Below are 26,972 nucleotides of genomic sequence, written 5' to 3'. Positions count from 1 at the left end.
GGAATCATTTGCAGTTTAAAACCAGGTAAGGCCAGGAGCACGGAAGAACAGGAAGAACAGAAGCATGGAAGCACGGAAGAACAGGAGCACGGAAATGAGGAAGACACACAGAGCAGAGGACAAGAAACATCTGACACCAAGGTAGAGGATACCCACAGAGGAACCTTGCTGGAAGAAACGAAGAACACCAAGGACACAGACCTGCGACCGACACGGAGGCTGAAAGAAGGGAAATCTGCAATCCTGGTGGGAGACTCAATCCTGAGGCATGTTGACAGTCACATAGCAGGAGGGAGAGAGGATCGGCTAGTGACCTGTCTCCCAGGAGCGAGAACAAAGGACATCGTTGACAAGATTGAGAGAATCCTGGAAGGAGCAGAGACGGAAGAGACAGCAGTGATAGTCCACATCGGGACGAACGATGTCACCAGGAGGGACTACAGCAAGAATGCACTGACTGAACAATTCAAGATCTTAGGAAGGAAACTGAAGATGAGGACCCAGAGGATAGCCTTCTCAGAGATCCTGCCAGTACCGAGGGCAGAAACGAAGAGGCAGACGGAGCTACAATCAATTAACGCATGGATGAGAAGATGGTGTGAGGAAGAGGGATTTCTCTTCGTGAGGAACTGGACAACGTTCTGGGGAAAGAACAAGCTTTTCAAGAAGGATGGTCTACACCTGAGCAAGGCTGGAACTAGACAACTAGCAAATAACGTCAGAAGAGCGATAGAGCAAGCTTTAAACTAAGTAAAAGGGGAAAGCCGACAGTCGACCTGGTATCGACGGTTCGGGAAACAGTATCCAGTGAGGGTACTGAGGGGAAAGATTACGGGGAAGACACAAGTAGCAAGCAACAGACTATGAACAAACAAGGGAGTCAGATGAAGCGAGAGGGGGAAAGGATGAGTATGCTGAAAGGGGAAGTCAAAATGGGACTGGATGATGAGAAGGAACAAGAGGAGGACAATAGGAACACGCCACAAGGGGAAGGCAATAGGAATCTACCACAAAGAGAGGACAAAAGAGACAATACTCAGGAGTTGGTAGGTCAGGAAGGGGACAGAATGAAGAATGGAATGCAAGGGAAAATAGAAAGGAAGGGAAAATGCCGGGAGTTGAACTGCATGTATACTAATGCAAGGAGCCTAAGGATCAAAATGGGGGAACTAGAAGTCATGGCCAATAATGAGAGACTAGACATCATAGGGATCACGGAAACATGGTGGAACGAAGAAAACAAATGGGACATAGTACTGCCAGGATACAAACTCTATCGAAAAGACAGGACTTACCAGAAAGGGGGAGGAATAGCACTATACATAAGGGATACCATTCACTCAACCACTGTGGACACAGCAGCGACAAATGCCCAACTGGAGTCATTGTGGATCAAAGTACCAGGAAGCAACGGATCCGAGATAAAGATGGGACTGTTCTACCGCCCACCAGGGCAAACTGAAGCTGAGGATACAGAAATGGTAGCTGAGCTGAGAAAGGAATGCAAGAACCCAAACACCATAGTTATGGGAGATTTCAACTATCCTGGTATAGACTGGTGTCTTGGAAATTCAAAATGTGCAAGGGAAACGGAGTTCCTGGAAGCAGTCCAGGACTGCTTCATGGAACAACTTGTCGAGACACCAACGAGAGGATCAGCGATTCTGGATCTGATCCTCAATGGGCTGAAAGGACCAGCAAAGGATGTGGAGGTCATGGGACCACTAGGAACCAGTGACCACAACATGATTCAGTTCAAAGTGCAAGTAGGACTACCTATGGGAAAGAGAACCAAGGCAACAACATTTAACTTCAAGAAAGGGAACTATGATGCATTGAGACAAATGGTGAGAAAGAAGCTCAGAAACAGCTCCAAGGAAACTCGGACTGTGGAGCAAGCCTAGTCCCTATTCAAGGACACAGTAAACAAGGCGCAAAACCTATATATACCAAGATTTAGGAAAGGTTCCAAGAAGAATCAGACGAGGGACCCTGCATGGATAACCAGTGAAGTAAAGAAAGTGATAGGAGACAAGAAAAAATCATTTTGGAAGTGGAAAAAAGATAAAACTGAAGGAAACTGGAGAGAGCACAGGAAGCATCAAAAATAATGTCACCGAGTAGTCAGGAAAGCCAAGAAAGAGTATGAGGAGAGACTGGCCAAGGAAGCAAGAAATTTCAAACCATTTTTCCGATATGTGAAAGGGAAACAACCAGCGAGGGAGGAGGTGGGGCCCCTGGATGAGGGTGACCGGAAGGGAGTGGTGAAAGAGGAAAAAGAAGTGGCTGGTAGGCTAAACAAGTTCTTCTCGTCGGTCTTTATAATAGAGGACACAACCAGTGTGCCAGAACCGGAAAAAATCTTCAGGGGAGATCAAGAGGGGAAATTATCATGCATGGAGGTAAGCCTCGAAGACGTTCTCAGACAGATAGATAGATTAAGAACGGACAAAGCTCCGGGCCCAGATGGGATCCACCCGAGAATACTGAAAGAGCTCAGAGATGAAACAGCAGAGCTACTGCAGCATATTTGCAACCTGTCCTTGAGAACAGGGGTAATCCCGGAGGACTGGAAGATAGCGAATGTTACACTGATCTTCAAAAAAGGATCGAGAGGCGACCCGGGAAACTACAGACCGGTGAGCTTAACCTCTGTTCCGGGGAAGATGGCCGAATCACTGATCAGGGAAGGTATCAATGAGCATATAGAAAAAAATAATCTGATGAGATCGAGCCAGCATGGTTTCTGTAAAGGCCGATCATGCCAGACAAATCTACTGCAGTTCTTTGAGGGGATAAATAAGCAATTGGACCAAGGTGACCCAGTAGACATTATATATCTAGATTTCCAAAAAGCCTTCGACAAGGTGCCCCATGAACGCTTACTGAAGAAACTGTGGAGCCACGGGGTGGAAGGGGACGTGCACAGATGGATCAAAAATTGGCTGGCGGACAGGAAACAGAGGGTAGGAGTAAAGGGGCACTACTCTGACTGGATAGGGGTCACAAGTGGTGTTCCGCAAGGGTCAGTGCTGGGACCACTGCTGTTCAATATATTTATTAATGATCTAGAAATGGGGACAAAGTGCGAAGTTATCAAGTTCGCGGATGACACAAAACTCTCCAGCAGGGTCAGAACTGTTGAGGAATGCAAAGAACTGCAGAGCGACCTGAACAAACTGAGTGAGTGGGCAAAAAAATGGCAGATGAGCTTCAATGTGGAGAAATGTAAGGTCTTGCACCATAGGGAAAGGGAACTCCATGTACAGCTACACGATGGGAGGGAGGGCACTCGGGGAAGGCAAACAAGAAAAAGATCTGGGGGTATTGGTGGATAACACAATGAAGCCGGCGGCGCAATGTGCAGCGGCCTCAAAAAAAGCGAACAGAATGTTGGGCATTATCAAAAAAGGTATCACTACCAGAACGAAGGAAGTTATCCTGCCACTGTATCGAGCAATGGTGCGCCCACATCTGGAATACTGCGTCCAATACTGGTCGCCATACCTCAAGAAGGACATGGCAATACTCGAGAGGGTCCAGAGGAGGGCAACGAGGATGATAAAGGGTATGGAGAACCTTTCATATGCCGAACGGTTAGACAGGCTGGGGCTCTTTACCCTGGAGAAGCGGAGACTGAGAGGGGACATGATAGAGACTTATAAAATCATGAAAGGCATAGAGAAGGTGGAGAGGGACAGATTCTTTAGACTAGTAGGGACAACTAAAACAAGAGGTCATTCAGAAAAACTGAGAGGAGACAGATTCATAACGAATGCAAGGAAGTTCTTCTTCACTCAGAGGGTGGTGGACACCTGGAACGCGCTTCCCGGAGAGGTGATAAGACAGAGTACAATTCTGGGGTTCAAAAAGGGACTGGATGACTTCCTGGAAGCGAAGGGGATTACAGGGTACAGATAGAGTTACCTTACAGGACATTGAGCGAATAGGGTATGGATATTTTAGGTTAGGTAGGGAACACTTCCAGGTCATGGACCTGGGGGGCCGCCGCGGGAGCGGACTGCCGGGCACGATGGACCCCTGGTCTGACCCAGCAGAGGCAATGCTTATGTTCTTATGTTCTTAAGGCCCCTGGCTTAGAAGGCTTATTGACTATAGTTAGTCCTTGATCTCCAGCTTATTTTTAATATAGGTTTTTTTTTCCTTTGCGGGTTCTCTTTTTTATTCTATGCTGAATCTCAGCTGTCTTTAATTGCGAAGGAGAGTCAGAATGTGATGGTGCCAGTGTTATTGGCCAATATCAATATTCAACAATGAAGTTAAAATTATGGTAAAGGTCCTTGCAAATAGGCTGGGCCAGTTTAAACCTCATTTTATACATTTTGACCTGGTAGGTTTTGTTATGTGCAGACAGACTTCAGATAATGTATGTAGAGGCCTTAATTTGTTTTTTTTCTCACTGGGCCCATATTTCTTCCTTGCTTCTGACTATTGATGCCAAGAAGGCCTTTGATGGAGTACTTTGGGACTTTATGCATGTGACCTTGTATAAAGTGGATGTTGGTGAGTGATTTCATACATGTAGTGGTTTGTGCTAGTCATCTCCTACCTAGGTCTTGTGTTTGTATTGCTGAATCGCACTTCCTATATTTCATCTAGAATGTGGCACTGTCTGCTCTAAGTGCCCTTGGTCATGGAGCTGCCTGTTCGTAAAAACGCCGATATACAAGGAATTAAGGTTGGGGGATGTGACAGTAGCCTTTTTGCTGGTGATATTTTGTTAATCATACCTTGATAAATCCTGGGTACCCTTGTACTTGTGATTTCATGCCCCTGAATTTGGCAGGGTGTGCAGGTTTTTTGCAGAGGTGCCTCACAGTGTGTTCTCATATCTGTACTGCAGTCCAGCTCTCTATATCTTGAACTGTGCAGTGCAAGAGTGGCATGGACCAACCCTGATGATGACTTCTTTTAAAGCTAGCATCAAAGGATAAAAACTAGTAGAGCAAAGTGGCATGCCCCTTCAAAATTCCTTCAGTTCCAGAAGAAGCTGGGGAGGGGGCTCGGGGCCCCTTTGGACGACTGATGTATTGCCAATAATAACTGCTGGGTCTTATGAAATGGGAAAGAGGAAGATGGTATGGAAAGCTAGTGGGGCCTTTTCCTGCTGTGATAGGCCCTGTGGATAATTTAATATTTGATATACTGCTTTTCATAGTTGGTTAAGACAGAGAGATTAAATATATTAAAGAACATTAACAAAGGAACTTTAAATGAGACTGCGTTCTCTTTGGGTCCTCTTTACAATGCTGCAGTAGCAATTCTCCAGCGGCAAATACACCGAAGCCTATGGGAATTGAATGGGCTTCAGTATATTTGCCAAGGAAAAATCACTACTTTGGCTTTGTAAAAGAGGCCCTTTGTATTTACTGCTGTTCTTTGGGGCAGGGGTAGGGTGGAGGATAAGATTTGGAATTCCATACTTATACCCTGCTAGCAACAAGTGTATCCAGGATCAAGGGCAGTTTGATTCATTACAAATTAGAAGTAATTAAAAATGAGGCTGTAACAAATCTGCATTTTTTTATCCTTCCAGTTAATACATTTTGGTTTCTCCAGATAACTACTTAGGAAATATTTTAAAGACAGAAGCATCAGCTAATGCTGATGGGATTTGGATTTTTTAATTTCAGGGTGTTTTCTAAAACTTTTTTGTCTTGGACTTAATCTGAAGGTGAGCCCAATTTGGTACCTGCCATGTGAGTTTTGATCCTATATGGGTTTTCAGAAATGTTGCAGGATGACTTAGCTAAAAGGGCCATATTCCTAGTTTTATTCTAAAGACCAGGATAAACTCCTGGTCCTTATAAGTAACTCAAAATTAAATCTTTTCTGCTGGCAGAAAATTCAGATAGTTTTGGATGTGATAAATGTTACACAGTTTCACAGGATTCCTTTATGAGGAAAAAGAAAGTCCAAGTGCTTGCATTTATGGATCCATTTCTGCTTGAAATGTTGGTGGGTTTTTTTTTTTTTAGATCAAAATTTCACAAGTTACTTTAAGTTCTACTTTTTTTTTTTGTTCTCCTATGAAAACTGAGATTATGGATTACCAAAGGTCAAACATCAACTGTGGACCCGACACAGTACTGTGTTTCGGCGAATCAAAACGCCTGCATCAGGGGTCACTGTAGTGTTGTAATATACAGGTGAACTCCTTGATAGCTTTTCAGCGTTTGGGTTTTTTTCTGCGTTAGTTTGAGTTCGACTTGTGTTAACATAGGACTTGTTCACCTGTGTATTACAACACTACAGTGACCCCTGATGCAGGCGTTTTGATTCACCGAAACACAGTACTGTGTCGGGTCCACAATTGTTGTTTGTCCTTTTGTTTTGGAATAAACAAGTTTGGTTTTTATATTTTTTTACTATTGTGGAATGTTCATTGTACATTCCCACTGTTTTTTGTGTGATTTTGAACCCGTGAGTTCTTGTCCTGTTGGACTCTGCTGTCGGTTACCAAAGGTCAATACATTTTTGGGTACATATAATAGAAAGGGTATCCCTTCTCTCTTTAATTAGTGATTTTTTTTTAAGCTTTCTTATTTGAACCTTTTTTGAATTACAGCAAGTTCAGACAGCAGGAGCTTTTTGAGACCTGTATCACACGAACTTATTGAACCCTGCCTAAGCTAAGCTTTGTTTCTTAGGTTTAAAGTTTTGATTTAAGAAGCACAATCGATTTATCTGCTAGGCAGGAGGAAAGTTGGGCCGATGAGGTTATTTCCCTATCTAGTGCAGGTGTTTTAGTCACTCCACTGACAGAGCAAGGGGATCTGAGGCCCTTCCTCCTTTAAAATATTTTTAAGCTTCAAATTTGTATTAGACAAGCCTAATGTAAAGAAGCACTCATTACTGTTTCTGATAATAATGAGAATTTGAGAGTTACGTCAAGAGAAGTATTTTTGTAGTATAAAAATAGTTGGGTTCCCCAGGACCAGGAAGTGACATCTTAAGGAGATCTGAGGCTGGCACGAGCAGCAGGTGGAGATGCTACTCGCTGCCAGTTAAGATTTGAAGAGGTATGTGGTGGTAGTGGGGGGAGCACTGTGATGCCAACCATATCCTTCCCCTGATATGCTTTTGTGGGCTGTAAAGATTTTGTTAGAAGTTTTGTGTTGTTGATCTCTGCTGCTGCTGCTGCAGTTCACATCAGACTAGGGTTTGCTGAAAGGCTTCTTGTGTTGGGATGGGGCAGCAAGTAAAGGAGGTGTACTTTTCATTTTTCTTCATTGTATTCTCTTCCATTTTTCCTTTTTTCCCCCTTAGGGAAATCTTGGTGGAAGAGAGCAATGTGCAGAGAGTGGACTCGCCAGTCACGGTAAGATGAGACAAGTTGTGGGGCAGATGCTTGTAATAGTGACATACTGGGGAGGGGACATGCCCATGTTTTTGTGGATTGCATTTGGCTGAATTAGTTATGTAAACATTCTATTAATCATTAGTACACCATTTATGTTTTCAGCAGTCAAGCAGGGAGATGCAAGCATACTCCAAGGTGACATCATCAGAGCCTTTGTGCCATCCAGCCTGTACAGGGCTCCTGTGCTGCCACCTCCTCCCTATCTATCTCTCTGTCATCATGCAGCGAGAGTGGAGGGTTTTGAACACAGAGCCCCACTTGGCCAAGTTTCGCCAAATGTCTGTTCAGGTGCTAAAATAATGAATAAACACAATGTTAGTAACATAAAAAGGTGTTTTTCGTTGGTTGGTGAAGTTTCTGCTGCTATCTAATATTTTTTATTATGTTGTTGCATAATAAAGGTGTTTTTGTATTAAGGCCTTCTGCGATCTTTTTGAATTCTACTAACTACCATATTTATCGCACTATAAGACACACCTAACCATAAGGCACACCTAGGTTTAGAGGAAGAAAACAAGAAAAAAATATCCTGAGCCAAATGGTGTACTAATATATACCAGGCTCTGTATCCAACCCCACATTCCCTGCCAGGCTCTCCCCCCCCCCCCCTGCCAGGCTTTGTATCCTGTCCCACCACCCTGCTCTGTACCCTGTCCCACCTCTGGTGGTCTAGTGGTAGGCCGAGACAGGAGGGATCTGTCCCAGCCGACTAACAATTTTTTACCCCCCCTCCCTGGTACCTTTTTAAATTCCCCTTAAATCCTGGTGGTCTAGTGGTGTATCGGCAGGAGCAAGCTTTCTGCGTTCCTGCCCTTCCCTCTCTGGATGGCTGCCTCATTATCTCGGGGCCAGCAGCACACAAGGCAGAAGCGAGCTTTTCATGCTCCAGCCTAGCCCCACGCCACTCCCTGAATGGCTGCCGTCAGTTCTCGCAAGTCCCACTTGGTCTCTGGAAACCCTGCTACCATTGTTGGAGAAAAATGACTGGCTCTGCTCTCTAGATCTCAAAGAAGCCTATACACACATTCCCATCCTCCAAGCCCACGGGAAATATATTTGATTTTGAGTAAGCACACTCCACTTCGAATACAAGGTGCTTCCATTTGGTCTAGGGTTAGCACCCAGAGTATTCACAGAGTAGTTGTAGTTGCTGCAATGCTTCGTTCTTGTGGCTTTCATGTGTTATCTGGATGACTGGTTGATCAAAGCCCCAACACCTCAAAAAACTCATCTAGCCATGTGTTCAACTATATGTAGTTAATTATATGTCTTCTAGAACTTCTCTGATTTACAGTCAGTTATGAGAAATCCCATCTTCAACCCATTCAGATTGTAAAGCTCATTGGAGAGCTAGACACTATATAAGCATATGCCTTTCTACCACAATGAAGGCTTGACACTTTGATTCATATCTGTCAGAAGGTCTCCTCTGTTAAACATATCACTGCATATCAAATGATGCGTCTTTTAGGTCATATGGAATCTACAGTTCATATAACTCCATTTGCTCTCCTACATCTCTGACAGCCTCAGTGAGCGTTCTCGACCCAATGGTCTCAAGCCACCGATACACTATCCCACAAGTTGCAAGTGACCTCAGCACTCCATAAATCCCTTCTGTGGTAGTTGTCACCAATAATTTGCCCAGAGGTCTTCTCTTCCACATTCCACCACATCAAAAAATGTTGACAACGGATGGCTCCATACTCCAGGCAACTGGAATCCTCAAGAGAAATCTTTCCATATCAATCTCCTCGAGCTTCAAGCAATCCAAAATGTTATCTGCACATTCCAGGATCACCTCCTCAATCAAGTGGTACTCATTTGAACAGACAACCAAGTAGCCATGTACGTGAACAAACAAGTTGGCACAGGGTCTCGCCTTCTTTGCCAAGAAGTGAGTCCTCACAACATATTCCTCGAAGGTGAAAGGGAAACAGAATTCTTAGCAGACAAGTTGAGCAAACTCCTACAACCTCACGAATGGTGAATCAATTCAACTGTTTTACATCAAATATGAGGGCAAATCAAAAATTAAAGGCAATTGTTAAATTACGCAATAACTGGAATGGAGCTAGCAAAATGCAACATATGTATTCGTACATTGCCTGTTGGATAGTTCGTCCATGCACAGTGCAGCACTCGTCCTTTAGTTGTGTGGCAGCTACGAGGTCAGAAACATGGATGCTCCATTGCAAGGATTGTACCATCGAAGAACATGCAGTAGTGTGCTTTCTTTGGGCAGAGGATATTGACTCATTATGGACATAGCACCATGAATCAACAAAAGGTTTGAGAGTGGGTAAAAAGGTTTACAGCGTGAAGAACAGGTGTAACCGATGAAGGTCATTCTGGTCTCCCATCAACATTGTGCACACAAGCATATTGACAGGGTGAATGCCTTGATTAGAGAAGACTGATGGATAACTGTGTCTCAATTGGCTGCAAATTTGGATTTCAGTTATGGATCTGCATTTGCCATAATGCATGATGACTTAGGATACAGGAAAATCTGCGCACGATAGATTCTCAAACAGCTTACTGATCTGCACAAGGAACAGTGTGTGGAGGTTGCAACCCAGTTCCTGAGACAGTATGAAGAAGATCCAAGTATTCTGGAGAGAATTGTCACCGGCGACGAGACATGTGACCCACCACATGGGACGAGACACTGCGACCCAAAGAGGGAAAGACAAAGCATGATGAAATAAAGGAAGCTGTGCTCACCTGGCTTCGGGAGCAGCCAAAAATCTTCTCTGCAGGAATGCAGAAGCTATTTTAATGATACAAAAAATGTGTCATCTTGCATGAGGACTATGTGGAAAAGTGATATATTCAATTGCTCTCAGTTACTTTTATTAAAGCGGTTAAATGTGTTTTGCCTTTACTTTTTGATTTACCCTCATATTTGTGGATTGGGGTACTCAGGAGGTGGATCTCTTTGTTCCCCTCAGAATTACAAGCTTCCTGTCTTCTGTTCCAGAATCTACACTCCTAATTGCCTGGAGTCCAATGCAGACCCCTTGTGAAACACAATCGTGTCGTGTCAATCACAATAAAGAGACTAAACACCATTGGTCACCTTTGTTGTTGTTTTTTTGCTATTCACGGTTGTGAAGGCAGATTCTCCTGTTTGTATTCCAGGATCTACACTCCCAATTGCCTGGAGTCTGACGCTTTCCTCCTGGACTGGAGGACAAAAATTCCAAATGCTTTCCCTCCAATACTTCTGTTTGGGAAGACCTTATTCAAATTTTACAAAGAGCAATCAACCATGATTCTCATAGTGCCCTGGTGACTGCATCAATCATGGTTTCCTCTTCTACAATTCAGTGTACGAGATCCCATCACACTTAAAATCTTTCCAGCGTTGCTGACACAGAATGAGGGTTCTCTTCTTCATTCAAATCTACATCCGTTAATTTTTACAGCAGGGGTCGGTACTTGGACCGCTGCTGTTCAATGTATTTATTAATGACCTAGAAACAGGGACGAAGTGCAAGGTTATAAAATTCACAGATGACACAAAACCTTTTAGTGGGATTAGGACTAAAGAGGACTGTGAAGATTTACAAAGGGACCTGAACAAACTGGGAGAGTGGACGAATAAATGGCAGATGAACTTTAATGTAGAGAAATATAAAGTCTTGCATATAGGAAACAGAAACTTGATGTACAACTATACGATGGGAGGGCTGGTAATGGGTGAAAGTAGCCTAGAGAAGGACTTAGGGGTACTGGTGGATAAGATGATGAAGCCGTCGGCACAGTGCGCAGCGGCCTCAAAGAAGGCAAACAGAATGCTAGGTATTATCAAGAAAGGTATTACAACCAGAACGAAGGATGTTATCCTGCTGTTATATCGGGCGATGGTGCGCCCACATCTGGAGTACTGCGTCCAGTATTGGTCGCCGTACCTTAAAAAGGATATGGCAATACTCGAGAGGGTTCAGAAAAGAGCGATACGATTGATAAAAGGTATGGAAAACCTTTCATATGCTGAAAGATTAGAGAAACTGGGGCTCTTTTCCCTGGAAAAGCGGAGGCTTAGAGGGGACATGATAGAGTCTTACAAGATCATGAAGGGAATGGAGAAAGTGGAGAGGGACAGATTCTTCAAACTTTTGAAATCTACAAAAACGAGAGGGCATTCGGAAAAATTAAGAGGGGATAGATTCAGAACCAATGCTAGGAAGTTCTTCTTCACCCAAAGGGTGGTGGACACCTGGAATGCGCTTCCAGAAGGTGTGATAGGACAAAATATGCTATTGGGTTTCAAGAAGGGATTAGATGATTTCCTGAAGGAAAAGAGGATTGAAGGGTATAGATAGAGAATTACTGTACAGGTCCTGGACCTGATGGGCCTCCGTATGAGCGGACTGCTGGGCGCGATGGGCCTCTGGTCTGACCCAGCAGAGGCATTTCTTATGTTCTTATGTATCTTTCTCTCAACAACTAGATACTTTATTACTTTCTGCACCAGTGTCAACCATCATTTAAGCTTCTAGAAAGCCTTCAACACAATGCTGTTATTGCTTCAAGTGGCCTTGCTTCTGGTTTAATCGCAACTCGTTGAATCCAATAACTTTTCTCCTTTGGTTTTGGACTACCTCCTACATCTCTCTATCTCTAGTCTCAAAACCACTTCAGTAAGAGTTCAACTTGGTGCTATTACAGCTTTTTATACACTTTTGGATAAAAAGCCACTGTTAGTACATCCCTTAGTTTTCATACCAGACCACCAATCAAACTTCCTCCAGTTGCTTGGGATCTTAATGTTATACTTTCCACTCTGATGAAACCTCCGTTTGAACACTCTTGACCTCATCTCTCAAGTTTCTAACTTGGCTTTCCTAATCTGCATCTTATCTGCATGTTGAGTCGGTGAACTTCAAGTGCTTGTGTCAGATCCACATTGTAAACAACATTCTACCACAACAGAGTGGTTCTTCACATTCAACCCAAGTTCCTCCCAAAAGTCATCTCGGAATTTCATCTGAACCAGTCTATAGTTCTCTCCGTCATCTTTCCAAGACTACATTCTCACCCTAGTGAAGCTGTGCTCCACACATTGGACTGAAAACATGCACTAGCTTATTATATGGATCTGACTAAACCTCACAGAACTTCCACTCAGCTGTTCTTTTAATTTGACCCTAACAGGCTAGGAGCTCATGTCATCAAGAGAACCTTTTCTGCATGGCTGGTGGACTGTATCTTCTTTTGCTATGCTCTGACTGGGCTGTCGTTGGAGGGTTGTGTCACTACACATAAAGTAAAAGTGATGGCAACTTTAGTAGCCCATCTACATTTCACTTCCATTAGGGACATCTGTAAAGCAGCCACCTGGTCCTTAATTCATATATTCACATCCCACTATTATTTGGAGAATCATTCCAGAAGGGATAGTCTGTTCAGCCAAGCAGTTTTAGAGCATTTATTCTCTGTTTAGATACTAACTTCCCTCCAACCCTTTTTTTTATTTTGCCAGGCTCACAATCCTGATCCTGGCAGCTAGAGAGTCTCATATTTGAGAATATGCTGCCTGCTTCGCATAAGATAAAGCACAGTTACTTACCTGTAATATATGTTATCCAAGGACAGCAGGCAGATATTCTCACAACCCTCCCACTTCCCCTAGTTGGCTTCTTAGCTTTTTTTTTTTTTAACTGAACTGATGGTCCTGCAAGCTGACGTTAAGCAGGAAGGCACCGGCACATTTGCAGTCTGGGCAGTCTGGAAGGTATTTCAGTCTTTTAAAGTGACAGTACACTTTTGCACTGTCCATACTGGGCTCCGTGGATGATGTCACCCACATGTGAGAATATCGCCTGCTGTCCTTGGGTAACACCTTCTACAGTAAAGTAATTGTGCTTTGTTGCAGCATCACAAGAAGGTCATGAAGCAAGCTATTTTTTTTGAAACATGGACCATGTTTCAGTGAAATATTCACCTTTCTTTTAACACATTTTAATAAAGGCCTGAGGCTAGCATTGTAATCCGTGGGTGCAGATTGCTATTTCTTCATTGGAATCTGTTTTAAACAGATGGCTTTTGTGTAGGGGGGGGGTGAGGGTTGATTGACATTTTAACATATCATGTCTTGAAGTCTTACATGGACTTTTAAAGTTTTGCTCCTGGTATTCTCTAAATTGACAAAGTTGGGAGTGGGCCTTATATTGCATACAGTGGATATACATAGGGTTATTTGGAGGTGATGTTTATTTGAATTCCTGTGAGCTTGACCTACTGGTCATCTTTGGGGTGGTATCTACATAAGGGTAAGGTGGCCACTAATCCTCCTTGGTGCACTAGATTGGCAGCAGTTGTCAACATATATATATATATTCTCGACAACAAAAGGGTTCCTGAAGGACTCTTGACCTGTTCTGTGAGGTCTTAGGTTGCTTCTTGGGCAGAGACGAGACAAGACAAGTCACACCAAAAGATAATTGCTGAGGGCGACTGGAAGGAGCGGTATTTTATTCTATTCTTGGTGTTTCATGGATTTTTTGAGTGCCTGTAGATAAGAATGCGTAAATATATAATTCTGTATTCTTCTTTTGCAGGTATGTGGGGACATCCATGGACAATTCTATGACCTGAAAGAGCTTTTCAGAGTGAGTGTATTGGCCAGTAATATTTCTCAAATGTTTTTGTTCTGTGAGTCTTTGAGCCCAGGCAAAACTTCTTTTTTCATTTTCAGACAAAACCAAAACTGCTAGTGATACTGTCTGAAAGCTTTCAGCCAAAACGCCAGCCAATGCTTGTTGCCTGGTTTTAGTTGAACTATAAGAAAAAACAGACTGACTCAATAATATACACAGCCTAAGAGGAGGGCTCGCTATACAAAAACTTAGCTCAGAGAAATAAAACTCTGAAGAGGGAGAGGTTACCCCCTCTTGGGAAAAGAGTTTGTCTTCCAATCATTGCTTAATCAATGTTAAAAGCGAGACCAGCTCAAAGGTGGAAAAGTGTATCAACTAAGTTTGTAACACTTGATTACTTAATTGAAACTACTGTATGCAAATAGGTCAAAAGAAACTTTCTTGCAATTCAGGTTGCCACTAATACTTTCAACTTAGCTTAAGAGCTTGACTTGATTCAAATAGCAGAAGCCTCCTCTTAGGCTGTGTATATTATTGAGTCAGTCTGTTTTTTCTTATAGTTCAGTGCTTTTTCTGACTTTTAGCAATCTAGTCCCTGCTGAAGTTATAACATGGTTTTAGTTGAAGCCAAAACCAAAAACTCAAGTTGGGTTGTGTGAATGTGAACCAATGGGGGTTGTTGGGGATTGTCAGAGCCAAACCTTCAGTATCCAAGCCAAAATATAATAATTTAAATAAAGACAGTATTTTACCTCAAAGAAAGATAGCCTCCACATACATGGACCACAGCTAAAAAAAATGGAATCTAAAAGCCACGGTGCTTTTAAAATGGCTGACTTTGTGCCACATTTGGAGTGACAGCTGATATAACTCCACAGAGAAGCTTATTTCTAAGGAGCTTGTCATCCCAAATTTACAGACCTAAACTCCTGCTAAAATTTTATATGTATCGGAAGCATTTATTTGGAGCACTCTTATTTAGCATATAAATGTGTGCAAAATCATAACTACATTACTTGTGATTGCAATACAAACACAATTATAGAGAGTTGCAGCCTCTCCCAAACTATGTTACAATCCCTAGTGGTGTAGTCGGAGCAGGAGCAATGCTCCAGTTGTGGCAGCCATTTTGAGAGCATAGCTGGAATGGGAAGGAGTAATTGGGGATCACTCTTGCCCCAACTACACTCCTAGATCACCAGGGATTGTAAGATAGGCCCAGAAGAGGACTGCAGGTGTGCGTATGGGGAGTAATGGAGACAAAACAGGACAAAGCATAAATTTTCAGCCAAAACCAAAAACATTATATTAAACAGACTGACTTCAATGAAAGATACGATCGCCAGACACTGATCAAAACATGTGTAGTATGCTCAGAGATATAAAACTCCAAAAAGGATGGCTAAGAAGCCACCTTTATAGTGAAGAATTCACCTTCCAGTCATTGCGATTAGTATATGTATGATCATTCTCTGAGACTTGATGGAACAATGTTTCTAATGCTGATTCAGTAAATAGTTTCAAAAATGTTTCAACAGACTCTCTTTCTTGTTTTAATATGTTGAAATACATCAAAGTCCATAGTATGCAGAAACACGGTGTCAAAAAATGCTTGAATATAATAAGGATTACTTAACTTATGACAACAGTTTAGGGGGTCCCAACGTGGCCCCGTTTTGGAATCTGCTTCAGGAAACCCGATAAGGATTGTCGAAAGTACTTCATACGATGAGTTGAAAAATCTGAATTATGCAATCATATCACTGCTGCATATCCATGCTTACTATGATGACTTTATCTGAAAAACAAAAATATTTTTAAGCATACGGTGTGGATTAAATTCTGTACCCACACTCTGATGTTGTGTTACAATTCTTACTTGGCAATACCACTGCTCAATATCCACGCTCGCTCTGAAAGTTTCAACTGACAAAGAGACGCTATCTTTCACGGGGTTTTTCAAACATATCAGAAGGAGGCTCTCTTGATGTTGTATTAAACGTGATGACATCAACTTAAAACAAAGGATAATGTGACGAGCTGCAGCTGTCAAACCGAGACAGTGGTATGAAGAAAGGAAAAAACTCATAATACCTACAGAACTGCGATCTTGTGTGATGTTTCAAAGAAATGCTAATCACTCTATTTCATTGTTGAGACCATGTGGGTGAAGTGTGTTAAGAGTATAAATTCAGTTTTGTTCTTTTTTCCATAGACCGTGTGCTATGTCACCTCCTTTAGTATGATGACTGTATCTAATATTGAATACTTTAGATCTGATAAAGCGTGATGTAATTCAAGCCAGTGAGATACCAAAGGGGCTTCCTGTATGCCCGATCGGATTCTGCTGATGTGTTCCCCTATCCTAATTTTAATACTACGAGTAGTACAGCCTATATAGGAAAGGTCACAAGAGCATGAATGATGTAAAACAACTTGCTGTGAATTGCAATTCATAGCTGGGCAGTTGAATCTGTGTGCAATCTCCAGATCCAGCAATCAGAGTAGTTCACTATTCAACATCTGGCGCTCCCTAACCTCCAAAAGAGACCCCACTCTGCTCCCCTCTTCTCCCTCAGCTGACGTTCTAGCAAAATTCTTTAATGATAAGGTCTCTACCCTGAGATGCTCCTTCCCTCCCTCAATCTCCTTCAATTCCCTGGTACCCACCGACTCCATTCCCACCCTAACGGTCTCCAACCCTATCCCAGCTGACAGATCCTGGACTACCTTTGAACACGTATCAGAATCCCTGGTCCTCAAACTCTGCCTCAAACTGAAATCCTGTAACTGTTCCTTGGACCCATTCCCCTCCTACCTATACGAGAATATTCCCGTAAAGGCCATCTCTTCTATCACTAACCTCATAAATTCCGCCCTTCATTCGGGCCTTTTCTCCCCAGAAATGGGTCTTATTGCCTTGAACCCACTACTGAAAAAATCTGACCTTGACCCTTCCATACCTTCCAGCTATCGCCCAATTGCAAATATCCCTCTCTTAACCAAGATGCTAGAGTCTATCATTTCTACCCAACTCTCATCATACTTAGAGAGATTCTCTATTCTCCTACCCTATCAATATTGCTTTCGTCCCAACTTCAGCACCGAATCCCTACTGTCCTCCCTGATCTCAAAGGTTCAACAACTTCATTCTCGAAACAAGTTCGCCGTCCTCCTGCAATTTGACCTTTCCACTGCTTTCGACGTTGTCCACCATTACATTCTTGTTTACCAACTCTTTGAGATAGGCATTAACTCCACAGTCCTAGACTGGTTCTCAAAATTCCTCCGCTCTCGTTCTTACATTGTCAACATGAATGGTACCTCATCCTCCCCTTGGAAACCGAATTGTGGAGTCCCGCAAGGCTCTCCCCTATCTCCTATCCTTTTCAACATCTATATGTCCTCCCTCAAACTCCTCCATCTATCCCCCCTTGAAACAATTTACACTTATGCTGATGACATCCTCGTCCTCCTCGAGATCAATTCGAACCTCACCAACCTGTCTAAAAACATATCCTCTTGTATACTGAACCTACAATCCTGGGCCCACACTGTGCAAATGTAATTGAACGAGTCCAAAAACAAGACTTCTCTGGCTCGGCCCAAAACTAGACCAACTACCCAACTCCGTCCCACTACCCTCTGGCTCCACTCAGCAGCTTGAGTTTTCGAGCAATGTTCTGGGCGTCATCATTGATTCCACCATTGTCCTTCAATGACCACCTCCAATCCTTGGTAAAAAAATGCTTTTTCAGCCTTCATATGCTGAGGAGAGTTAGATCCTGCTTCCATCAAAACCATTTTTCCCTCCTTGTCCAATCCATCATCCTTTCCAGATTAGACTACTGCAACTCTATCTACTTATGCCTAACTAAGAAAAACCTTCATAGACTTCAGCGGATTCAGAATGCCGCAGCCAAGCTCATCTTCGCTAAAAGTAAATTTGACCATGTCTCTCCGCTCCTGTCCAAACTTCACTGGCTTCCGATAATCTCCAGGGTCCACTTTAAATGTGCCTGTCTAGCTTTCAAGATCCTACACGGTATCCTCCCTCCCTTTATCCCTCTTACTTGGAATTCTTCAAACCCTAATACCACCAGACCCTTCCACAAATTAAAACTTTCCTTCCCCTCGCTAAAAGCCATTTCCCATTCAGGAAAGCTAGGAACCTCCCTCCCTTTCAAAATCATTGAGCTCTGGAACAACCTTACCTCCCCTCTTCGGAACTTGAGCTCTCTCCAAGTTTTCTGCAAACATCTGAAAACCTGGCTTTTCTAAAAAATGTAAGCTTCTCTCCAACTTTGGTATCCCAAGTCCTCAAAATCTCTTCATATCTGGCATCCCTAGTCTTCTAAATATTCTTAATACTTCGACCTCTAACCCTTTATTGTAGTTCCTCCCTATTACATCTCCTGTAAACTGTGCCGAGCTCCACAAACGTGGAGAAGATACGGTATACAAACCTAAGGATTAGATTAGATTAGATTAGATCTGTGTGCAATGGTTGTAAAATGCATCTGTTGTAACTTCACACTGTGCTCACACACTTTACAGCGTCCAGAAGGACTATGTTCCCCTGCTGCCCGCAAAGATGAATCATGACTTAAATACTGTGAGCGCACTAACCACTGTTTTAAATTTTGGCTCTTAGAAAACACAGATCTTGGAAAATCCTGAAGTGCTTGATGAAATTGCATAATATTCCAGTGTTGCTTGATGATGCGCTTAATTTTAAACGATAGAGTAGAATACGGGAGAACACAGACTAACGCTTGCTGGTCTTGACTGGGGTAAGAAGAATGCAACGGCAGAGATCGATTGGAATACAAAGCCCTTTTGTAAGCTTTATGAATAACTGAAGAGGAGTATCCCCTTTCCTGGAATCTAAGTTCATAGCACTGGTTTTGTTAATGTATTCTTTAACTGTAGTGCATAGTCGTCAGAGACGTAAAAACTGACCCACTGGAATATTGTTCCTCAAATGTTTGGGGTGAAATAGATTGTTCCTGTCAGTGGGTTTCTGATAAATGCTGGTCTGGAACTGTCCTTGATGTAGAGTAGTAATGATATCTAAAAAAGGCACCCGACTCTTATCTGTGTGTGTATGGTGAATTGCAAATTTTGATCACAAGCGTTCAACCATTCAAAGAATGTTCCAAGACTGGCTGGTGTAAAATTAGGATAGGGGAACACATCAGCAGAATCCGATCGGGCATACAGTAAGCCCCTTTGGTATCTCACTGGCTTGAATTACATCACGCTTTATCAGATCTAAAGTATTCAATATTAGATACAGTCATCATACTAAAGGAGGTGACATAGCACACGGTCTATGGAAAAAAGAACAAAACTGAATTTATACTCTTAACACGCTTCACCCACATGGTCTCAACAATGAAATAGAGTGATTAGCATTTCTTTGAAACATCACACAAGATCGCAGTTCTGTAGGTATTATGAGTTTTTTCCTTTCTTCATACCACTGTCTCGGTTTGACAGCTGCAGCTCGTCACATTATCCTTTGTTTTAAGTTGATGTCATCACGTTTAATACAATGTCAAGAGAGCCTCCTTCTGATCTGTTTGAAAAACCCCGTGAAAGATAGCGTCTCTTTGTCAGTTGAGACTTTCAGAGCAAGCGTGGATATTGAGCAGTGGTATGTACAGAATTATGTTTTTCTCTCTTTTTCACCCCATGTATTGCTAATAAGAATTGTAACACAGCATCAGAGTGTGGGTACAGAATTTAATCCACACCGTATGCTTAAAAATTTTGTTTTTCAGATAAAGTCATCATAGTAAGCACGGATATGCAGCAGTGATATGATTGCATAATTTGGATTTTTCAACTCATCATATGAAGTACTTTTGACAATCCTTATCGGGTCTCCTGAAGCAGATTCTGAAACGGGGCTGAGTTGGGACCCCCTAAACTATTGTCATAAATTGAGTAATCCTTATTATATTCAAGCATTTTTTGACACCGTGTTTCTGCATACTATGGACTTTGATGTATTTCAACATATTAAGACAAGAAAGAGAGTCTATTTTGAAACTATTTACTGAATCAGCATTAGATACATTGTTCCATCAAGTCTCAGAAAATGATCATACATATACTAATCGCAATGACTGGAAGGAGAACGCTTCACTATAAAGGTGGCTTCTTAGCCTTCCTTTTTGGAGTTTCATATCTCTGAGCGTACTACACATGTATTGATCACTCTCTGTTGACAGTATCTTTCATTGAAGTCAGTCTGTTTAATATAAAGTGCATTCTTTTCTGACTTCCTTCTTACTACATTTTGATCCCTGAGTTTCTAAGAAAACCAAAAACATGGCTGAAAATGAAAATAATCTTTCAGCCAAAACCGGGCTGAAAAAGGATTTTGGGCCAGTTTAAGCTCTAAAACTGAAATTTGGTTAGCTTCTGAAGTCTTTCCCCTTGCCCTCATTTCCTCGTGTTCTGTTCATCTGCGGGAACTTACTGCACGGCTCTACACGGAGCAGGAGTGTAGGAAGATCGCTTCTGCCCCACGTCACCGCTAGACCACCAGATAAGGTCCATGCTCCTATCGCCTCCCCCTCCGCTTCTGATCGCCTCCCTCCGCCTCCCGGTGCCGGTTTTTTTTTTCGATGCCAACGAGCAATTCTCAGGGGGTGGCCTGGGGAAAAAAACGTGGATAATCGAAACCGCGAATAGGGAGGAGGGAGTGTACTTTCTAGTATATGCTCTTTATTTTTATTTAATTATCTCTTTCTTTCTCCTCCTTTGCTGTACTTTGGTGTTACTGTGTCTATCCCCCAGCTGATTTTCTCTCTCTCTTATAATCTTTTTGCTTCCTTGTTATAGGTTGGTGGAGATGTACCGGAAACAAACTACCTCTTCATGGGAGACTTTGTGGACAGAGGCTTCTACAGTGTTGAAACTTTCCTTCTCCTCTTAGCACTTAAGGTATCTGAATTCTGCTTCTTGCATGTAGGTTCTAAATTTGGACTAGATGCTTCTTTGCAGTGGATGATGATGAGGGACTAGAAGAAGGTGAAATAGCACTACATAGCTGTGTAGAAAACTTAGACAGAATACCAAATGCATATAAATGTTTCAGATGAAGGCATGGGGTAGCATGCATACATTGACTTTTATAATTTCAGAACATCATATCAGTTAAGCCGTTTTATTCATTATCTGTCGTCCCTCACTGTCTTATTTTGATCTGCCAATCTCACTTTCAGTGTTGCATTTCGTTTAGCCACCAGTTATTGGTAAGATTTGTGGTTGACACCTCTCCCCCTCACAGAAGCTATGAATGCCACTCTTTTAAGCAGTCGTAGCCTGATTTCTGTAGCCCAGGAAGATTTAACAGTTTAGAGCACGGTCTTGAAAGTACATAGTCCTTTCCATGTGCCTCTTTTCCCCTTGATTTGGAATGGACCATGCAAGAGGCCAGGTTTGCGCAACACTAACAGAACCACCTTTTCTGCCCTGTTGACTCCCTGGGACCATGGGAGCAGTGGCAATAGCAATAACTTGCCAATCTGGCTTTTGGGTTGTCTTGTAGTAAATGCCACGTGTTGGTTCGTAGCCATTTAGTCCAGTACCATGTTTCATTATTTTTTTTTCATTAAAATCTGCACTTTATTCCATTGCCTGATTCATTTTATAAATCCTTGGAGAACAGGCTTTCATGCTTCCTTTGACGGGGTAAGGCACCACGTTTAGCATTGCACAAACTCAAGGTGCTTAAACAGTTTTTGGAGGTTTAAATTTTCTGGATTTTAAGTTATAGTATGCTTTTTTGTTTGCTGCAACAGAATGTTCCTAAATGAAGGGGTGGTTGCAACCCCTTATCCCAGGGGTCTCAAAGTCCCTCCTTGAGGGCTGCAATCCAGTCGGGTTTTCAGGATTTCCCCAATGAATATGCATGAGATCTATGTGCATACACTGCTTTCAATGCATATTCATTGGGGAAATCCTGAAAACCCGACTGGATTGCGGCCTTCAAGGAGGGACTTTGAGATCCCTGCCTTATCCTATATGTAGTCTGTTTACAACACAGGTTCTTCAAGTTGTCTTTGATTTTACAGGTGGTGCCTCGGGTGTTGAAATTTCTTGCTCAGAAAATGGGATTGTTTTGGCCAGTTTTTGACTGTGTTTCGTTGTGGAGTAATCCAGGTCTTAAGATCCAGGACAAAGTCTTTAGTTGGTTGGATTGGCAAATTAAAGGAATTTGGTTTGTTAATCAGCTTTTTCAGGGGGTTAATTTTAAGACTTTTGAAGATTTGTGTAGGGAATTTTGGTTGGAGGCTAAACAATATTTTCAACAGTTGCAATTAAGACATTGTTTGAGTAGTTTTTAGTGTATTGAATGGGTGAGAGTAGGTGATACAGGGTTGCGTAATTTCTGTGAAGGCCTTATAGGGCAGTCCAAAAAGGCTTCAACACTTTATCATAAGGTTATATTTAAAGAAGTGCAAGCGTGCACTATCCTACAAAATATGAGGGAACGTGATTTGAGTTTTGATGAGGATGTGTGGGAAATCTTCTGAGTTAGAGTTTGTAGACCCTCTTTGTCTGCTTCAGTTGTTCAATTTCCTTATAAAGTTTCTCGGTTGTCTGATGGTAGGTCAGATACATGTTGGTCTTGTAAGCTAAATATAGGTATGTTTTATGGGTGTAATAATTTGAAATCTTATTAGGAATCAGTATAGAAGAGGGTACAGGACATTTTTGACATCCAAATTGAACTTACTTATAAAATAGTTATATTACAATTTGTGACTTTGCCTTCTTTGCTCTGTAAAAAAAAAAAAAAAGAAAAGCAGGGTAAGGTGGTTTGATATGCTTATGGGTTTGGCAATTCAACACATCTTATCCATATGGAAAGATAATGCTGCATTGTCGGTAGGCTGGGGTTTGCCTTACACAGAAATATGAGGCAGTTCCCCAGTTCAAGAAGGTTTGGCCTCCATTAGATGCTTACTGTTTGTTAACTAAGTTTTAGTTTAGTTTTTACTCTTTATTTCACTGGACTTTTATTCTATTCTGACTGTATTGTTTTTGGGGGTGTTATAAGGGGAGGGGTGTATTTTATTTTAAACTAATAACAATATTTAAACCAAAAAATCTGCACTTCATATGTGAGCATCAAACTTGGAAGCCGTTGCTCACACTTTCAGCAACAGTAAGAGTTATATTTGTCCTTTCAGCGTTTCACAGTGCAGAGAATGACAAGGGAACAAATTTTCCTCGTCCCCTCGGGATCTCTATTCCTGTCCCATCCCCGCAAACTCTTTCCCTGCCCCATTCCTTCAAATTCTGTCCTCATCTGCACGAGCCTCGAGCACTTCAAGGCTTGTGCAGATGAGGACACAGCTTGCAGGATTGGGACAGGAACAGATTTGCAGGGACGGGAATTTTGAGATCCAGTGTGGGTGAGGACAGATTTGTTCCCATGTCATTTTCTCTTTGCAGGTTTTGCTGAAAGTGTGTGTGTCCATTTTTAGTGGGTGAACTCATATGTGGTATAACAAAAAAGCATAGACAGTGCCTAATATTAAATTCTCATAAAGTATTCACAGGCCAAATAGTAAAAAATAATAAAGAAAAAAATGAATAAATATGAGACACCTCAGTATAGGCCTGAATCAATATCAGATGGCTTTTTAGACTCCGGGCAGAGACTCATAGGTGACCAGCACCAGGTTATAAACCTAAAAAAGCTCTGCCCCGTACATCATGTGGTCCCAATTACCAATAATATGAATACTAAGATGGTCAGTGAAAAACTCTTAAGAGAAAATAATAGGAGGACAAAACAGCAGCTCAAAAAGTCCCACCTATAAAGTGCAATAATCAAAAAAGTGCAAAGTGCCTTCATATATAAAAAACAAAAAATTGTGAAAATCATATATGTATAAGTGCATGTGTATTTAAAAATCTTTATCATTCATATGTGACCATCTTTAGGAAAAGGTGACTGAAGTCGTTAGAAACATAAAATGGGGTTTTAATGAATTCTGTTAGAGCAAACAATTGTAAAACAACAGTCCAAACCTCATCTTGTTATGTGAGAAAACTAAGTTGCGGAGTTTCAAATGTATAATTTTTTCAGACTGCTTCTGGATCCATAACTTGAAAAATCGGCCATTCTCAACATTTTGGATCTGCTCCTTTAGTCACCTTTTCTCAGAGACGATCACATATGATAACAATTTCATAAGATATTTGTAACAGGTGCTTCATGGGCCACTAAGTTTTTACAGGCATAACTTGACCTTTCTGGATGTCCCAGTAGATCTTGGCTGCGTATGAGGGGTGCGAAAGTAGTGGGTAGATAGAAACTCAACTTGTAGCTCAGCAATGATTTAAGCAGCTGAAGCACTCTGCACATGCAAAATAGCAGAGTGTCTTTTTAATGCTCCATCCTTTCTTTTGTCAGGTTCGGTATCCAGACCGGATAACCCTAATCCGTGGGAACCATGAGAGCCGTCAAATAACACAGGTCTATGGCTTCTATGATGAGTGCCTGAGGAAGTATGGCTCAGTCACCGTCTGGCGCTACTGCACTGAAATATTTGACTACCTCAGCCTCTCAGCCATCATTGATGGCAAGGTAAAAAGAAAAGGGGATGGAGGGGAAGATGTCTTCTGAAGGAAAAAAATAAACTAGGAGGGCATTATAGATTTTTTTTTAATTAGAAAAAGGATGCACTAGTATAATAATTTTCAGACTTGGATTGTGATATCAGATGAAATTAAGAGGTTTCAGATGGTATTAGCACCATCCAGATAAGTTGGCCACTGAAAACAGCTCAACAACCCAGTCCAGAACCTGAAGCTTGCCAAAAGAAATTGGGGAGAAAAGCCCTTCTGAACACTGAAGAGAAGAGAAACGGAAGAGGATCAGGCATTGATTACCCACTGAAGAAGGGCTAATTGATTGTACTTCAGTCACATCACCACAGCAGAAAAGTAGTAATCTTTCTACCTACTTCTGCATGCCACAAAAGAACAGGAATGCTCTGTCTCTACTGCTGCGTGCAGTTGAAGGTGAAAAAGATGGAACTGGTTGCCTGCCTACACAGTTTATATTTCAACAGTTTTTATTGATGACAATACAAGGTAACAACATAGCACTGAAACAGTACATAAGAACGTAAGAATAGCCTTACTGGGTCAGACCAATGGACCATCAAGCCCAGTAGCCCATTCTCATGGTGGTCAATCCAGGTCCCTAGTACCTGCCAAAACCCAAGGAGTAGCAACATTCCATGCAAGATAACATCACTTTATACAGAAAGTAACCCATTATTCCCCCCAGCAGCCATGATCCGTTAACGAAAGAAAAAAAAGTCCTTGAGAACCTAAGGAAGAAGAGCTGGAACTGTATACAAAGAACAAACCATACTCCTTTCTGAATTCACTGGCTGGAGCAAGAGTACCTAAATTCCCCCCTCCCATCTCCTCCCAAAGAAAAAAAACAACAACACAAAAGTGTTCCGGTTCGCAGCAGCATAAATAGTCATGAGTAACTACCAAGAATATTCCACCCGGGGGGTGGGGCATGATTGCCAGCGTGAGAAGTCAAAAGGAGTTAAGAATATGGCTTCTAGCTCAGTGCGGCAAAGAGTGTACGTAAGCTCCCCAGATTTTCAGAAAAAGTTGTTTTTTTCTTAAAGGAGGTGTGCAATAACATGAGGGCATGAAGACGATTATGCCAAGTCCAGTACGATAGAAGGTCGGCAGTAGTCCAAACCCTCAATATCGCCTTTTTAGCCAATAGTCCAACCTTGCACACAGAAAGCTTGTTAAAGCAGGTATCGAGTCGGAAAGCCTCATATTTATCCAGAAGAAAGCCCACTGGTGAAAATGCAATACTGTGTCCAACCAGGATTTCTAAATAATCTATCTGCTTCCAGAATGCCTTGACTACCAGACAACCCCAAAAAGCATGGAAAAAGGAATTCACACCCAACCTGCATTTCAAATAGCAAGGTGAGTCAGTCAATCCAGATTTAAATAATTGTTCATGGGTAAAATAAGCTCGATGCAGAACCTGAAATTGACACTCCCACAACTTGGCACTCGCCGACAGAGCAGGGATACTTGCAATAAGACGATGGAAATCTAAATCCTGTGGTGAGATACTAAACTCCAGTCCCCATTTGTCACAGAGCACCTCTCAAGACTTCCCGAAAGAAAGAGTGTACAATTCTTTATGTAGCAAGGACACAGTGAAGCCTTCATCTGTAAACCTATCAAAAAAGTCTGTAATTTTGTGCCCAGGTCCAAGCCTAGATTTTTGCCTACACAGTTTAAGTTGCTGAATAGTAATGTCCCGAAGAGGAGAGAAGCCTAATTTTGACTCAGCACAATAAGTGAGAAAAATGATTGATAGTCTTTCAATGGTTGTCAATGATTGATAAGATTTTAAATAAAATAGTATATGTGTGTGTGTATAAGCCAGTTTAGTGAAAACAGTAGGGATGAAAAGAACTTCCACTTGGATAAATTACAGGTTTATTGCATTTAAAAAAGGACCTCAGTAATCTCATAGTAATACTAGTTAGACCTAACATGGCCTGTGTTTTTGCATGATGTCCACATGCCTCAGGGGTCAAAATGTTGTTTCTAAGGTTGAGGGTCACTGTATGTAGAGCAAAAATCGCTTTGAAACTATGTTATAAGCGTTTGCATCAAATTTTAATAAACATGAAACATAAGAATCAATAATAAATATGCAGAACAGCTAAACAATGAATATTAAAAAAATAAAAAAATATGCATATGAATAAAATAAAAACAATAATGTATAAAATACAAAGTAAATGGTAAGCATATCTATAATATGAAGAAAACACGTGGAGGGGCATAATAAAAAAAAACGTCTAAGTCCCCTTTTGGCCTAAGGCCTTAAACGTTGAAAGCAGAAGCAGGGAAAATGTCCATAATTTTAAAAAAACGTCCAAAAGGAG

General features: G+C 41.8%; 1 protein-coding gene across 4 annotated transcripts in view; it reads left to right on the top strand.

The window, feature by feature from the left end:
- The window catches only part of PPP4C (protein phosphatase 4 catalytic subunit), an 80,899-nt gene that overhangs the window by 33,321 nt on the left and 20,606 nt on the right, over positions 1-26,972 (top strand). For all 4 annotated transcript variants that reach the window (XM_033945841.1, XM_033945840.1, XM_033945839.1 and 1 more), the window contains exons 3-6: positions 7,291-7,342; positions 13,954-14,004; positions 20,848-20,949; positions 24,437-24,610. In XM_033945841.1, coding sequence (XP_033801732.1) covers positions 7,291-7,342; positions 13,954-14,004; positions 20,848-20,949; positions 24,437-24,610 — 379 coding nt within the window. The remainder of the gene's footprint in view (positions 1-7,290; positions 7,343-13,953; positions 14,005-20,847; positions 20,950-24,436; positions 24,611-26,972) is intronic.

Source organism: Geotrypetes seraphini, chromosome 5 (genome assembly GCF_902459505.1).
Source record: "Geotrypetes seraphini chromosome 5, aGeoSer1.1, whole genome shotgun sequence".
Classification (NCBI taxonomy): Eukaryota; Metazoa; Chordata; class Amphibia; order Gymnophiona; family Dermophiidae; genus Geotrypetes; species Geotrypetes seraphini.
The sequence above is the reverse complement of the archived record's forward strand: the minus strand, read 5'-3'. Positions and strand labels throughout refer to the sequence as shown.